Here is a 15,469-nt window from a genome sequence, read left to right as displayed (position 1 = left end):
TTCTTTTGCTACACATTTTAAAGTAGCGATCAGATGTGCATGGCTGAAAACTGAAAATGTTGTCTGGTTGTCTGCCTGGTTCTCTGTTGTGTCATTGACAGTGGCATGCGTGGCTTTCAAAGCGAACCCCTAACCCTTGAAGTGAGCCATGGGATCTTGTTGGTGGATGTCCACTAAAAGCATCTAGTCTGGAGATAAGGCTGCAAAATTGTGAAGTGTTCCTTTAATTATGGTATCCGTTACATGGGGCCCAGGGGAAATTATTTAGAAGGCCTGACAGTCACATATGAGAGCGATGTGAAGCTCTCCCAGCAGCTACCTCCTACAATAAGACACAAATGCAACTCCATTCAGAGGTACAAGAGGGTGATGATGCATGAGTATACATGACACAAGTATGCATTTTGTGAAGGTGTGTGTTGCCCTGTGTGTAAAGTTCACAAGAGTTCACACGGCTAATTAATACTGAGTAGAGAGTGCTCGTTAATCATACAGATCTACATGTCACACAAAACGCTCCCTGTCTATGTGATGGTCTGCCCCAGTGGAGACCTCAGAGACACACACACACAACCTGCTGCAACCTGGCCCTCTTCTATCTTCCTTCTCTCTTTCATCTGATCTATCTCTCTTTCAATTCCCTCTCGTTCTGTCTTTCTTTTCTTCTACTCTTCCTGTCTTTTATCACTTTGGTGCTCAAGTCTTTGTTTTGCGCCTTCCAATCCCCCTGTGCCTGAGAGTGCAGGCAAATATTTGACCAGAATGTGAACACACACACACACACACACACACACACACACACACACACACACACACACACACACACACACACACACACACACACACACACACACACACACACACACACACACACACACACACACACACACACACACAGAGAGGAATGCCTGTGTACTTAGTGTTGAACCGTGTCAACACAAGCTAATTCCCGTTAACACAGTTAAGGTTCTTTGAGTTTGGTCAAAAGGAATACATGCGTTACATCCGTGGCCTGTAAGGTGTGTTCTGTAGCCACTGTGCTGCATGGCGCACCATGAAGCTAGACATTTGCATGTTTCAAAACTCATCTAATTTTTTAATTGAAATCTGACGACTCAAATATGGAAACATACATCAAATCTTTCTATTAACAAATACTTTCAAAGGACCAATTGCTTACAACTGCAAAACTCGATATACTATGTTTCAGAAACATCAGATTAAATGTACTTGATAGACAGAAACTGTCAATGAAAATACCTCCATATTCCATTTTGCATGCACATTTTCCCTTTGTTTAAATACCACTTGAGCCACAGAGTCGACAACTCGTAGCTGTTTCTAAATACTGTGTGATGGGCGAATAGCAAGGGAGCGTCTTTTTTTTAAGCTGTACAGTAGTCCAGACATCAGCAATGACATCAGCGCCATATATACTGTATACCACACTCTATGGTGTATATAACAATGGGCTGTCTGGGACTGGGGGCCCTGCAAAGTTAGCTAGACTTATTATCACCAAATTAGGACTGACATACCCCTGGATGCTGTCTTAGAATAGGTGGGAGTGACAGAGCGGGTGTTTGTTCAAAAGTGTATAGTTTGTCTTCACTTAATGTCTTAGAGAACATGTCAGTGCAGCATGTTCGACAAGTGTAACCTATGGGATTTCTTAGCAGGTGTGAACACAGTATTATTTTTTGTCTGAAATTGTCTGCGGTTGTCTGTGAGAATGTGTGTTTTCAGTGTTTTAAATATGTGATTAGGTCTGTGTCTGTGGTTGATAGCAGTTTGAGTGGGGGTTACAGGAAAAATACAGTCTGGCCCTGTGTTCAGCTCTGTGTTCCTTCAAAGTCCTGGGATGACTAGAGCGAAGGCTTTGACGACTGTGGTTAGGCAGAAGAGAGGGACATGACATCTGGTGCAGACTAAGGGAATGTATTAGTGGGGCAAAAGAGAAGAAAAGGGAGGGAACGAGGGAGTGGTAGGACAAAATAAACTTGAGTGGCAGTGAAATACATGAATTCTTCAAGATAAAGGGCCCTATTTTCAAGGCAACACAACTACAAGAGCAGTCTAGGCTCTGACCATTGGTGTTTTCTTGACTTTAGAATTCACTTAACCAATCTGCATGGGATTTGGGGCCCCATACCAAACGTGTGCTAAGGAGGTGTGAGAAGAGGGGCATTCAGGTAGGATATTCCTTGAAATTACAAAGTGTGTTTTTAGTATTTTGGTGAAATATGTGTGTTCTACTTAATGTCTTTGTTAGTATGTTTTTCTGTTGGTCAGCAGGTTCACAAATATACTACTAGCCAAGTTATTAAAAGGGTTGAGCATGGGGTGAGGAAGAGAAAAAGCAATTTGGAAGCAATTCGACCAGTTCCACATACCTTGCTGGATGACTGTTTCCCCTGCGATGTGGGTGACAGGGAACATGGCATCAAATATGTCACTGAAGGAGAGACAGACAGAGTGTGGAGGAAGAAAAGAGAAAGAATGAAGAAGAACACAGTTATTACCAAAATACCTGCTATTATGGAGAATTACACCACAGTCCTTCTGAATGGTTATCTAACTCACTCACAACAGTATGTGTGGAAGGGCGTATGATGGGAAAGGCAGAGAAGCTAGCATCCCTGAATCAACTCTATCAGCTGCTAGCATAGCTGAACAGACAGGCCTGAAAACTCTGGATGACCCCAACACACAAGCACTTAAACGTGCACCAGAAGCATCCACCTGCATGTGTACACAACTGATTTCCTCATCATCATCCACATCCAAATAAACACCCACTACTATTCGTTAAAACAATCAGAAGGAACAAATATTTGCCAATAAGGACATATGGGTTCAATCTAACAAATCATCAAGCCCTAAACCATACATTCTGTAGTTTTGGACAAAGCCATTATTGGTGAATTATAAATATACATATATGTAGTGGTGTAAAAATGGACTTCGTACACACAAGAGATTCATACCATCAGATAAACATTGCAAAGCTGCAGGCTCCTTCTCTGTTTCTGTACATCGTATTAGTACTGCACACGGGCTTAAACATGACTGTGTTGTTTCAACACGTAATCAAAGCCTGTATCTCAGAGTGTATCTTTTGAAAAGGCGCTGAGAAAACAAACAATATGATGGCTGTGCCTAAGCACTTAATTTCTGTTTCAGGCAGGCAGGAAAAGCGCCTGTTAGACTGTTCCTAATCAGGCCGTTTAAATGCATGAAGCCTCAGCAGATTAAAGTTCCACCACTGAGATGTGTTGAGACAAGAGTAAAGTCTGTTTCCTTCCTCTCTGCCTTTCTGCCTGTCGTTCACCTTCAGGGTATATTTATCTATCTAATCAGTTGCATACCACCCGTCTTATAGAGAAATATAGAAAAAAACAATAAGAGGGTCAGGCATATCAAAAACATACAAGACCTGCAGAGTGAATGTGGAGCAAGTTTGAGCTTGCATCAGATGATGTTTGTGTGTGTCACTGCATGTGTGTGTTTGCACAGATTGTGTCTGTGTCTGGGTATATATTGCCCCTGAAAACACACAGGTTTGTACCGAATAATGTGAGGGTTTTGAATATTTCTGTGCTCATGACAGTACACTAGACAGCAAAAAACCTTGCTGCACACAACAGACATGAAAGTGTTGCTTTTCATGATTCGACCCCGGTTGAAAAACGGCAGGTCAACAGATGTTGGGGAAGATCTGAGAATGTTATTGAGTGGTTTGGAAGTGAATGGACCCTGTTGGTATTTTTTTTATGTGACACTGAATAAAAAGCAGACTTAAGAAGATGGATTTGAGCCAACAACAACCACAGGTAGGCCCAGTGTGATGCAGCTGGCCACTGACTCACACAAAAAAAACACACTTTTTCTTTGAAGTGTAAAGCACAGGCTCAAAGATGCACATACACACATTAGTTGCTCTCATGTTCAACACAACCTCCAACATATGCAAGTGGTACTATGGTTGCAACTAGTACACTCGGTTGTGCATGTCAAAACAATCACACATGCTTGGAAACACAACAACATATATGAGCACAGGCATTCATAAGGAAAACACGCAAACTGGCACTTGCGTATGACAAACAAACACATTGGCTTTGATGGTGATTAGTCAGGGCAACATCTGCAAGAGTCTCAACTCTCCTCCCATCGGTGACCACCTGCTCTCTGCATGGAGTCTGTTTAGTCAGGGACATGGTCACGTAACTAATAATGTGTAGAAAATCAGCATATACAAGTCACTTTCATGCAATGTTTCAATCTCGAGACAGCTTGTTATTAGGCATCTCGTAATGATGATGATATTGTTGATGATGATGATCATGTACGCAGTAGGATGCTTAGTCTCCCTCCTACAGAGTGAATACTGTTTTTATTCAGAACCACAGCTACATGAAGCTCCCATCTTTCAAGGTGTAGTTGGGATAAATAAAACATTTACATAATCTCCAATATGTCACCTTGGAAGAGCCGCTGTGAAGCTCAAAGTGAGCTGCTTTGGTCATCGACATCTAGGCAGTAAAGCAACCCTCTAACTCCCAGCTTGCCTAAAATTGGGCAATGTTGGATGAATAGGAGGCAGGCCAGCTCTAAGTATGAATCAAATTAAACTTCACCACCCATACATCTATCATGAAGGAGGAAATAAGCTTTAGAGTCTACTGTTTTCTAAGGTAGAAAGGGTTTAATTAATCTTTAATACAATGTAACCATTAAAGTTGTTAATATCTGTATGACAAGGTTAAATGTCACTTAGTAAATTATTACATGACTGACAGAACGGCATTGCACGTGGCCAGTATTGTTGTCAGCTGGTTCAGTCAGTATCGTTGCAGACTCGCTGTCGGGGGGCTTGACAGCCCACTCCCACTACCCGCTTACTTATTTGGAATGATCCAGGCCCTCCAGGAGTTGATGTGGATAGGGAGAAGGCGTGGTGGCCGGATTGCAGTGAGGGGATCAAAGACGAGCTAACCCGTGGTAAGGTAATTACCCTTGACCACCTCCCTCTTTCCATGCCCTGCCTCTCGCTGAATGCATCGGTGAGCTGAACAATGACACTTATGCAGGTAATTACTTCCCCTCATCTCTACCTGTCTCTCTTTCCCTTTCTTCAACACCAACTTCCTCCCTGTCTGCTCTCTATCACTTTTTCTCTTCCTCTCCCCTCTCAATTACCCCTTTCTTCCCTCTAATTCTCTCGCTGGCCCACCTATTTCTCTCATCTCTCGGTCTATCGCCCCCTCCCTGCCTGTCCCAGATGAAGTGATTAATCTTGTCCTTTCTGCTACCTGTAGACCCTCTGACCTTATTTAAAGGCAGAGCCCCCCCCCTTAACAATGGATGTGTTGTTATGATAGAGACAGACAGAGGGACCCTGCAGACTCTAAGGGAAGTTCACCTCTACCCTCAGGAGGGAGAATAAGCTTGTGTCATGGTTCAGATATGCGGAAATACTTCCCTGCAAATGCATTTAAGAACACACACCAAAACACATAGCATATACAAACAATATATAAGATCATATAATCTTAGCTGACGTCATTCTAATCTTAGTGGTAATTACCCTGTGCACACCTGTTGCTTGGATGGGTCGGTTTGTATCTAGAGAAAATGACATTGTTTCCTAATCATGGCAGGGAAACTGCCGTTTTAAGGGAAAGGAAGAGACACCTTTATGCATATGTGCTTTTCTTTGAAAAATGTAGCTGCCAGGTCAGGTTGCGAGTCAGATTTTACAACACATTGAGTGCATACAGAAATGTATGTGTGTGTTTTTGCAGGAATGAATGGAAAAGCTTATGTGCGCCTTCACTCTCTTTTACATACAAGCACACAATAACGCAGCAACAGCCTATTATTGTTCTCAAACACCCATAAAACTGTGGTTAGCTAGGGGGATTTCAGTCATTAATTAAATAAATTCAGGCCTGCTTGTTGTAGCTGGATTGCTTGTTGTTCTTAGTTGGCGATGACTGCCTTTCTCCATCACCTCTTCCCTTCTTGCTGTTAATCTCCCCAGCTACAACACAACTGTTTATTTGTTCAACAGCAGCAGACGCCTTATCTCTTCAATACTACCTCAACACACAGCAGTGCCATTATGCCATTAGCACCAAGGGGCTCTTTAACAGTGCAGCATGCCGCCGTGTCTTTGTTTAAGTTAATGGGCCGCAGAATGTTGAGTTACACAAGCCCTTAATGGTGCACCCTTCCAAAATGCTCACTCGTCTGGATGGAAGACGTTTTGCAATAACCAAAACAATCAAACTGGAACTTCCCCGCCCTCAAAGTTGGTTCTTGGCAGTGATTTGCCACTGGTTTGGCTGGCACAGTGTTCATACCATAACAGCTTGAAGGATTATTTATACTACCACAGTTGATAGTAATTCGGATTACTGATTCTGGCATATCAGAACAATAGTCTTTGTTTTGCAAGTCTCCAAAATTGCATTATATAAGAACTGGCTTAGGGACAACACATCTACACTTGATTTGTGTTATGCATGTAAGTTCTGAAGGTTTAGCAAAAAGGCTGCAGGGTGACATGGTGATTCTTCATCTGGAAAGCCAAAGTAAAAAAGATCTGAGATAAAAAAAGTGCTGCCTGACTCAACTGAACATCACACAAGGTTGAAATTATCCATCAAAGGGAAGAATTATATACAAATATAAAAATTGTTTTAAAAAATGCTACATTCCTTATTAATCATTATCTGCTTTTACAAATCTTACAACCACCAATTTTCCAATGTAACAAGGAGTTTTGCAATGAGATGGATATGCAGATGATATTATGTTTCCAGGAGTCCTGTGGCTGGTTGACTTGGTAAGGTTTAACAGAAACTGTTGTGCTTACTCACTGATGTCTACTCAAAGCTCTGGGAGGACCGCATTGTGTATGCTGTCATCACATTTTCCTTAAGTGGCACGTTGCTATGTAAAGCATGTATAGTTTTTTGTAAGGCTGCCAAGTGAAGAGTTGTGATTAGTCAGCATAATGTGTAAATCACAAGGGAACTCACAAAAAAAGGATGAAAACATATATTACGTTTTCACTGATGACGGAGGCCAACTGAACTGTATACTCCCCTGTTGTGTGACTCATTATGTGTATATCACAGTAAGATGGAAAACAGCTTTACGAGGCTGACTAAGTGGCTTATAGTTTAATGTCCAGAGTTTAAAGTTGAGCACAATCAGCCAAAGTTACTCACTGGTACTCACCCCACAGAGCTCTGTTGCTATAGACACAATGACAACTCCTTTTTTAAACCATCTAATTACATAAACACATAAGCACATACACACTCACAAGCAGACACACATACAATGCTGACAATAGGCCGTAGCATGACAGTGAGTAAGAGAGAGAAGGGGGAGAGGGGAAGGAGGTATAATTATACAGTGCTGAAGCATCAGGGAGGATATTTATGACATCAAAGCTCTTGGCACGTGCCCTGTCTTTCCCCAGAGGCATTGCAGGGACCAGGTCATGCCAGCTGCTGCCCATTTCTTCACATCAGCCTCCAAACTCAAGGAACAATGCTTGTTGTGTCCAACTTTATCAAGACTCACCACAAAGGTCCTCTTTGACGTTGAACAAACATCAGGGGTCCACTTTAAAAACTATGTTGGTGAGGTTAAACAATACAATCGGGCAACACACTTCATAAAACAACAGCTATATTGGTTTAAACTGGTGCCAAATGGAAAGAACACGATTAAAAAACTCAAAATTGAAATTCCTATTAACCTGCATTCACATATTTTGTGGTTAACAGACGCATGTGTTTGTTCCTGTTAAACCTAAAAGTTCTTATAGTACATGTCCTACTGACAAACTATGAAAAATGTTTCACATTGAGAAGAAGAATTGCATAGTTTCCTGTTGACTTTAGCGCAAATATAACAAATAAATATGAAATCTACATTGTGTTTTTTTATATTTCCCCACTGCTCATATGTTCGAGAGTTCTAGGTTGAGCTTTTTTTTAAAATTATTTTACAAGTTCCTGGTCTTTGTCTGGGCTGATGTGAACTTGCCTACAGTATATGCTGAGCACAGGGGTGGTCTTCGAGGTTTACAGGTGGCCATAACAGTTTACGGCTGGTGGCAATGACCACTTAGAGATGGTCTACAATGTTGAAGGGAAGAGGAGGCCAAGGCTAGGCGAGTAGAAAGAGACGCCTCATTTTTTTTCAACACTCAACTGCTCTTCATTGTCTGCCATTGGTTTTGGTCCAAGGGGCTCTGATACAATTCATAAGCTTGAAAAAAAAACAAAGTCCTCTCTTACGTTACAATGGATTGTTGCACACTGAAAACATTTTTAGACCTAGGATATATTAGACTCATGTCAGACTGATATTTCTGTGTTGAATCCAAGGTCTAATTGTGGGCTAGTGTAGGCACAGTGGAGATCTAAATAGTTGTAGTTAGAGTAGACAGTGTGATTACATAGTGAAAGTTATACTTAAAACCAACAGAGGCCAGGGTAAATGGACTTTTACTTATATAGCGCTTCATCCAGTCTCTTCGACCCCTCAAAGCGCTTAACATACTACATGTCATTCACCCCATTCACACCAATTCATACAGAGCAGTACACTTTTTGCTCTAGGTAACTACCTTTCACACACATTCATACACCATCGGCCATGCCATTGGGAGCAAATCGGGGTTAGGTATGTTGCCCAAGGATACATCGACATGTTGACTGCTAGGGCTGGAATCAAACCCACAACCTTCTGGTTGAAAGACAACTGCACTAACTCGCAGCCACAGCCGCTCAGGTGAGGCGAGCACACTGTGTTAAAACCACACACCTGGCCCTGGTGGGTTTATAAGAGGTGTAAACTTGGATGCATTCTGTTGCTTCAAAGTGTAAATGTATGTCTCAAAATGTGTACAGCTTAGTAGAGGAGCACCTGGGCCAAGCTGGTGATCTGTTTGACCTGAACTCTGCTGATGTCTAATCTCTACATTCAGATTCAAATGCAGTGCTGAGGTGCGTATTTTGCCTAAGTTTTGCCTATGTCCAAATCTATAATCTATATTGTCTATCTATGTTATTTATCTATAATACAGTGCTGAGAAGTTCCTTTTTTTACTCATAGATTCCTGGAGGACTGATTCTGTGTTGCTGTGGTAAAGGCTATGTGTAAATGGTCACTGTGATTCAAACAAACATAAGCAATAACTTGCATGACAGAGAAGAATGGATATACTGACTGACACAGTAGCTTTCCTGAAACCTTTGAGCCTAATTGAAGCAGCAGTCCTCAGATAAAATATCAGAATGAACTACCACTGAACTGGCTCTGGCACCTTGGACTCTACTAGCCTGCCATTGCCAACTTCATGAGAGGGCAATCCGGCCTTATCACCTCCTTACTATAACTAGTACCTAGAGCATCAGAGCTCTCCTCAAAGTGTTGTGTTGATGGCATGGCAACGGGAGGGTTTGGAAGTGATGTGTGGAAGTGCAATGAGGAAAAGCCAAAAAAATAGAAAGAACGACCATAGAAGAGAAAGAGTAAGAGAGATTTGATTGAGAAGAGTCCAGTGATGCTGAGATGCAGATGAAGGGAATACCAGACAGCTTTGGCTTCTAACCTTGATGAAAATCTTGTTCTCACACACACACACACACACACACACACACACACACACACACACACACACACACACACACACACACACACACAGTTCATGGCAATGGAAGAAAGGAACAGTAAAACAGTGAGAAGAGAAGGAGTGGTTGACAGGAGGATGTGAGGAGAAATGAGGATGTGTTACAGGGTGGAGAACAAACACCAAAATAATTTGACAAGATCCCGACTGTAAACATATGCCTCATCAGAATCTTTGATGTTTAAAATCATAGGATTATCGTATTCTTCTTCGGAGAACAGCTGAATCATGTTCCAGGCAAAGTAATGATAGCACAGTAAGGTTAGTTAAGGTTACTTGTGGGCCAATGTCATATTTTTCATGTCTATACATATATTTAAAAAACTGAGCAGTATTAAGAAAGAGGATAAAAGTACGACTGACACTCGCTTAGTCCCAAACTACATTGCTGGCATTATGGTGCAATTTATAAAGGTTCCCTGCTATCCACTTTTCAGACTGCTGTTCAGTGTGACATGGCTGTTTTACAGGCCTACCTGATGAGCCGACACACACCACCTGCTGCAGCAGCCATGATGTCAGCCTTGAAACATCACAAACATGTCCAACCTTGCAGTCACTACCATTCTTTCCTCTCCCTTTCCCTCCTTTTCCATTCCCTTTATTGCATTTGGTCAGTATAAAGATTAAGCTGCTATGCTATGCTGTTAACTTCCCTAGAATGTATTTTTTCCTCTGTTTACTTTTACTTTTTTTTAGTGTCTTGTCTGTTTAGAGTAAACTTCAGTCCCAAACATTTTCACACATTTCCTAATGCCCTCTGTCTCCGATGTTTGTCGCCTCAGGACAGGAAAAAGCGAGCTCTTCCTCCACTTAGAGAGAAAAGTGGTCAGGCTGAATCAGGCGATGACAGGACTAAGCCTCTACCTCTCTGAAGTGTCTACAGGGGAAGTGTCACTGGAATGAGGGAAAGAGACAGTGAGAAAGACAGAGAGTCAAAGAGAGAAGTATCCCCTTTCCCCGGGATACAACAAAAGAGTAATTCCACTGAATGCACAAAAAATATATCATACACAGATTCAAAAAAACTCCACTTTGTGTACAGGTGCCAAAAGTTCCGATCTCTTTCTTCCTCCCACCCTGACTGACTCACACACACACACACACACAACACACACACACACACACACACACACACACACACACACACACACACACACACACACACACACACACACACACACACACACACACACACACACACACACACACACACACACACACACACACACATCCTGACACGTCGCTAAACATCACAAGAGATGCCGCTGTCCCGCGGGCATGTCTTTTTCTTTCCCCCGCCCTTCCCTCCCTCCCTCATTCCCATCTCACAGAAGACAAGCCCTGGAACAAGATAAGCATTTGAGAAGCAGATCGGGACACAAATTGTCTTTTGTTGGGGTTTAAATCTGAGAGGTGTTTACACAACATGGCACATTATGCATGCACGCTCAAACACATACTAGGTATATACACTGAATTTGAGACGCAGAGCATGCCCCAGGCTCGGAGGAAGAGGGAGGGGAGGAGGAGAAGATGACTAGATAGAGCAAAGTGAAGAACGGGGCATCAACTGTAGAGAAGCTTAAGGCTAAAACTGTACTGTACTCATGTGTATGTGTAAATGTGTAAAAATCCCATCAGGTTGTGTTGTGGGCAGTGAGGTAATAGGTGCACCGGGTGCATCGAGGAGAGAGAAATAGTTGACATTCAATAGCTGACATCTGACTGACGTAAGGCATTCCCTGCTGTAAACAGACGGCCTCGTCAGACACACAGCGTTCAGACCTGGACAGTGTAGAGCAACCCACCAGCACCTTATGCATAATGTGATAACACCCTGGAATGTGCTAATGTTAGCACCATGCTAACTGGAAACCTCGTTTTACTGTTACAACAAAGCATGGAAACTCGCTGTACACAAGGAGTACCATATTTTGCCTCATTTTAAACAGTCAGGTTTCATGATTATTTGTTTGCAATGTGAATAGTGCTAATGGGTGCTAAAAACTCAGACAAAGAAAAAAGTTATTTTCTTTGCTTTGAACTATTTCAAGATTTGCCATGAAAGTGTGGAAAGACTATTTTGTAAACCACAAAATATAAATATATATATTAAATAAATAAATAAAACACTGGAAATTATCAAGACATGCAGTGACTTTCTATCTGGTTTGAAATTTGTCTTCAAAAAACAGCTTTGTAAAATCACCTGCTCTATAATAGCCTCAGTTCTAAAACACAAGCTCCATTAGACATTTAAACTAGAATGGAAATGGGCTGAGCACCTCTGATCAAAATAAAACTCGACCGGAGTGACACTCACAAACCAACGACGAGGTCATGGGAGAATTAACGCCCTATAACAAGACTGTTGTCTGTGCCTGTACACTGGAACCTATCACAGTAGCATAGACAAAGCAGACGGGATGTATACAATAGGAGGCCATGGGCCAACTAGGGCTATTCTGTAGGGTGCTGGGCTGCTCTGTCCCCGGCGAATGTGTGGTGGTCAGTGTGTGGGACGTGCTCTGGGCCTAACTGGGCTTAAAAAGCACTGAAGGGTTGCAGGAACATCACGTCCCCACAGCAGGGGCAAATTCTGGCTAGGAAGTCACTGTCATGCACACTCGCACATTTACCCTACATATTCATTCGCACGACATGAAACGTGGCACTGTGCACGATCACAAACGCCCTGAGTGACATCTTAGCAATGTACTTAACACACAGATTGGGGTGAGATTGAAGTGGGTCTGAACTTCTCCCACGGTTGACATTTGATCCAATTACAACACGGAACTAAAGCGTAGGCCACTTTATCTCCTTTCTATTTTATTCTACGGCAAGACAGAAATGTCCATGCATTGTACATTTAAAACACAATAATTGCATGTGGGTCAGTAAGACCTGCACACACACTTGAGTAAATAGTAAAGGAAATAAAACTTTGTGTCATTGTGCAGAATTCAAACCTGTTTAGCAGTTTTTCAGCAGTGTGCAGCATTCAAACATACAACTAAAATTGAGTAAAATAACCAAACATCCTGTGTTACTGGTGCTTCTACTACTTTTTTTGTCAAGACTTGTCAAAATAGTTTTGTAGCACAAAGATTCTCTCACTCATGCTCACGCTTACACACTCATATACACACCTACACACACAGACACACACACATTCACATTGATGGTGTAAGCAGCTGAAAAGGCAAGGATGAATCATGGTGAGCTGGAAAACTGTCCTGCACAGACTCTGGGGTACATTTTGGAGGGAATAGAGCTTTCTAAAGGCTCTCCAGACACTACTACATGACTCACTACTTTGTAAAGAGTTGGATGGAGTGAAGGATAGAGAAAGATGACAGGGGGCGGAAGAGGTAGCGGGGGAATGGTTTAAACACAGCAGAGGGTACAAGAGAGGACAAAAGTTTCCAAGAATCTGCGTAGTGCAGTGTGTGTGTGTGTGTTTGTTTGCACTGGTTAATGTGCATATATGTTTATCTGCACTAGCTTGTAAGCATGCATGTACAGATATGAGCTTCCTGCAAATGATGTGTGTATGTGTGTGTGTGTGTGTGTGTGTGTGTGTGTGTGTGTGTGTGTGTGTGTGTGTGTGTGTGTGTGTGTGTGTGTGTGTGTGTGTGTGTGTGTGTGGATATGTTCATGGGCGTAAAGGTTAAGTAGTCTGAGTTGAGGGAAAGATGCAGTGTGCTGGGGGAGGTGAGACTGCTGGCCTGTTAGTCCCTGTGCTGGATGATGGTGGGGATGGTCGACGTTCAGTCAGGCCTGCAGCTCTCCTGTGGAGAGTGACCTCATCGCCTGGCCCCTGGCATTGTGGCAGCAGCACAAAGCCATGCAGGGGACGGAGAGAGAAGACTGTGGGGGAGGGACTGGATGTAAGTGTGGATGTATATGTGAATGAGTCTACATGACTGAGAGAGGGAGAAAGACAGGAAGAGAAAAACGGAGAGAAAGTGGTGAGTTCTGAAAAGGGGAAAAAGAGGACCACCGGGTTCTCAGGAAGACTGGGGATGAGAACACACAGAGAGTCAATGAGGGAAGTACCAAGACAGGAAACACAAACATACATGCAAACAAATACACTTAACAGCACACAACAGAAACCTGCTCATTTGTTCGTGCGATTATTGAGTTGCCTGCCATAAAATACAAATCTCAGCCCCAGTCAAACATACTCACTAGTCTCACAGCTGAACACACAGAGACACAAAGAAACAGGTTCATTCAATGACGGGAAAAGTAACACAAATAGCTGCAATACAGTGACGGCAGGGGACTTCCTCAATAGTGTCTCCAAAATGACGAGAAAAAGAGATTATAATGGGAGAAAACAAACAGTCATTCATTCAGTGCCACTATATCCTGTTTCCCCTGCACTTCATACTGCCAGGAAGCATTCAGGGTGTCATATAAGAGGAGGTAACTGTCCAAGCATTTGGCCGACAATAATCCTGTTCTTGTATTTGTTTTCGAGTGCAAGAACTAATGTGTCTGATGAGTGAAAGCAAAGCAAAGACTCAAGCGACTTCACTTCTGTATTATCTGTGTGTGGCAAAAACACCCCCTAGGGGCTGCTTTGTGGTAACTGCACATTTTGAGTGTCAATTTGTATTGGAGCTTCAACAAACAATTTAAAATCATAAAAATGTTCTCTAAAATAAGTCAGAAAATTATGAAAAATGTCCTTCATTCTTGTATCTTCAGTCCAAAACTCAAAGATATTCAGTTAAATGTGACATAAAACAGAAAAAGGCAGGAAATCTTCATATTTGAGAGCCTAAAATGCATGAGAAATTGGCTACATTTTACTTAATAGATAATCAGAATAGATAAAGTTTCTTCAAGCAACAATAGCAGCTCTAGTTTACATGAAGATGTTGATGGAGATGTATGTCGTATGTGTAACTATGCATTTCATCATAGTTTTAGAAATAGCAAGTCTGTGTTTCGATGTGAACCAATTCTCCAGAGCACAAACCTCAAGTTCCACATCTATCGATTCAAATGAGTGAGCTATCAGATATGATGATGACAGTGGTTATAATGTGATATGCCTACGCAGCACTCTATCTCACATTGAATCCTCTTTGTTGTTTTGTCCCTTCACACAATCCTTAAATAAACTCCAGCTGGAACTCGAGATGAGGCGGATCCCTCTCGGGCACTTTTTAGTGTCTTTCACTTTGCTATTGTTTGTTTATTTGGGTTTTCTATCTCTCACTGAGTTATTTATTATTGTTTTTACACCTCTTTAAGCACAAACATGGACATGCACACGCACACAGAGACACACACACACACACACACACACACACACACACACACACACACACACACACACACACACACACACACACACACACACACACACACACACACACACACACACACACACACACACACACACACACACACACACACACACACACACACACACACACACACACACACACACACACACACACAGACAAAGAGTGCCAGTACACTAAAGATGTTCCCTGTCCATCGGCAGGGGCTAGTGGGAAAGGTGCAGAGGTCAGGGTTTAGGGGTCAAAGATCATCTAATCGGTCACTTCATCAACTCATTACTCTGCTTGTTAATTAGAGGATTAAAGCCGGCAGGATGAGGTAAGCATCACCTCTTTCCAAACCTTCCCCCTATTGTATCCATTGCTATAACATGTTAACTGCACATGTTTTAAGTTCTGCTTCTTTCAGATATATATA

General features: G+C 42.2%; 1 protein-coding gene across 3 annotated transcripts in view; it reads right to left on the bottom strand.

Annotated features, from left to right (window-relative positions):
• Positions 1-15,469, bottom strand: part of prkar1b (protein kinase, cAMP-dependent, regulatory, type I, beta) — a 60,954-nt gene that overhangs the window by 20,605 nt on the left and 24,880 nt on the right. For all 3 annotated transcript variants that reach the window (XM_063904306.1, XM_063904307.1, XM_063904308.1), the window contains one exon: positions 2,394-2,455. In XM_063904306.1, the coding sequence (XP_063760376.1) occupies positions 2,394-2,455 (62 nt within the window). The remainder of the gene's footprint in view (positions 1-2,393; positions 2,456-15,469) is intronic.

This window comes from Eleginops maclovinus, chromosome 16, assembly GCF_036324505.1.
Source record: "Eleginops maclovinus isolate JMC-PN-2008 ecotype Puerto Natales chromosome 16, JC_Emac_rtc_rv5, whole genome shotgun sequence".
Lineage (NCBI taxonomy): Eukaryota > Metazoa > Chordata > Actinopteri > Perciformes > Eleginopidae > Eleginops > Eleginops maclovinus.
The sequence above is the reverse complement of the archived record's forward strand: the minus strand, read 5'-3'. Positions and strand labels throughout refer to the sequence as shown.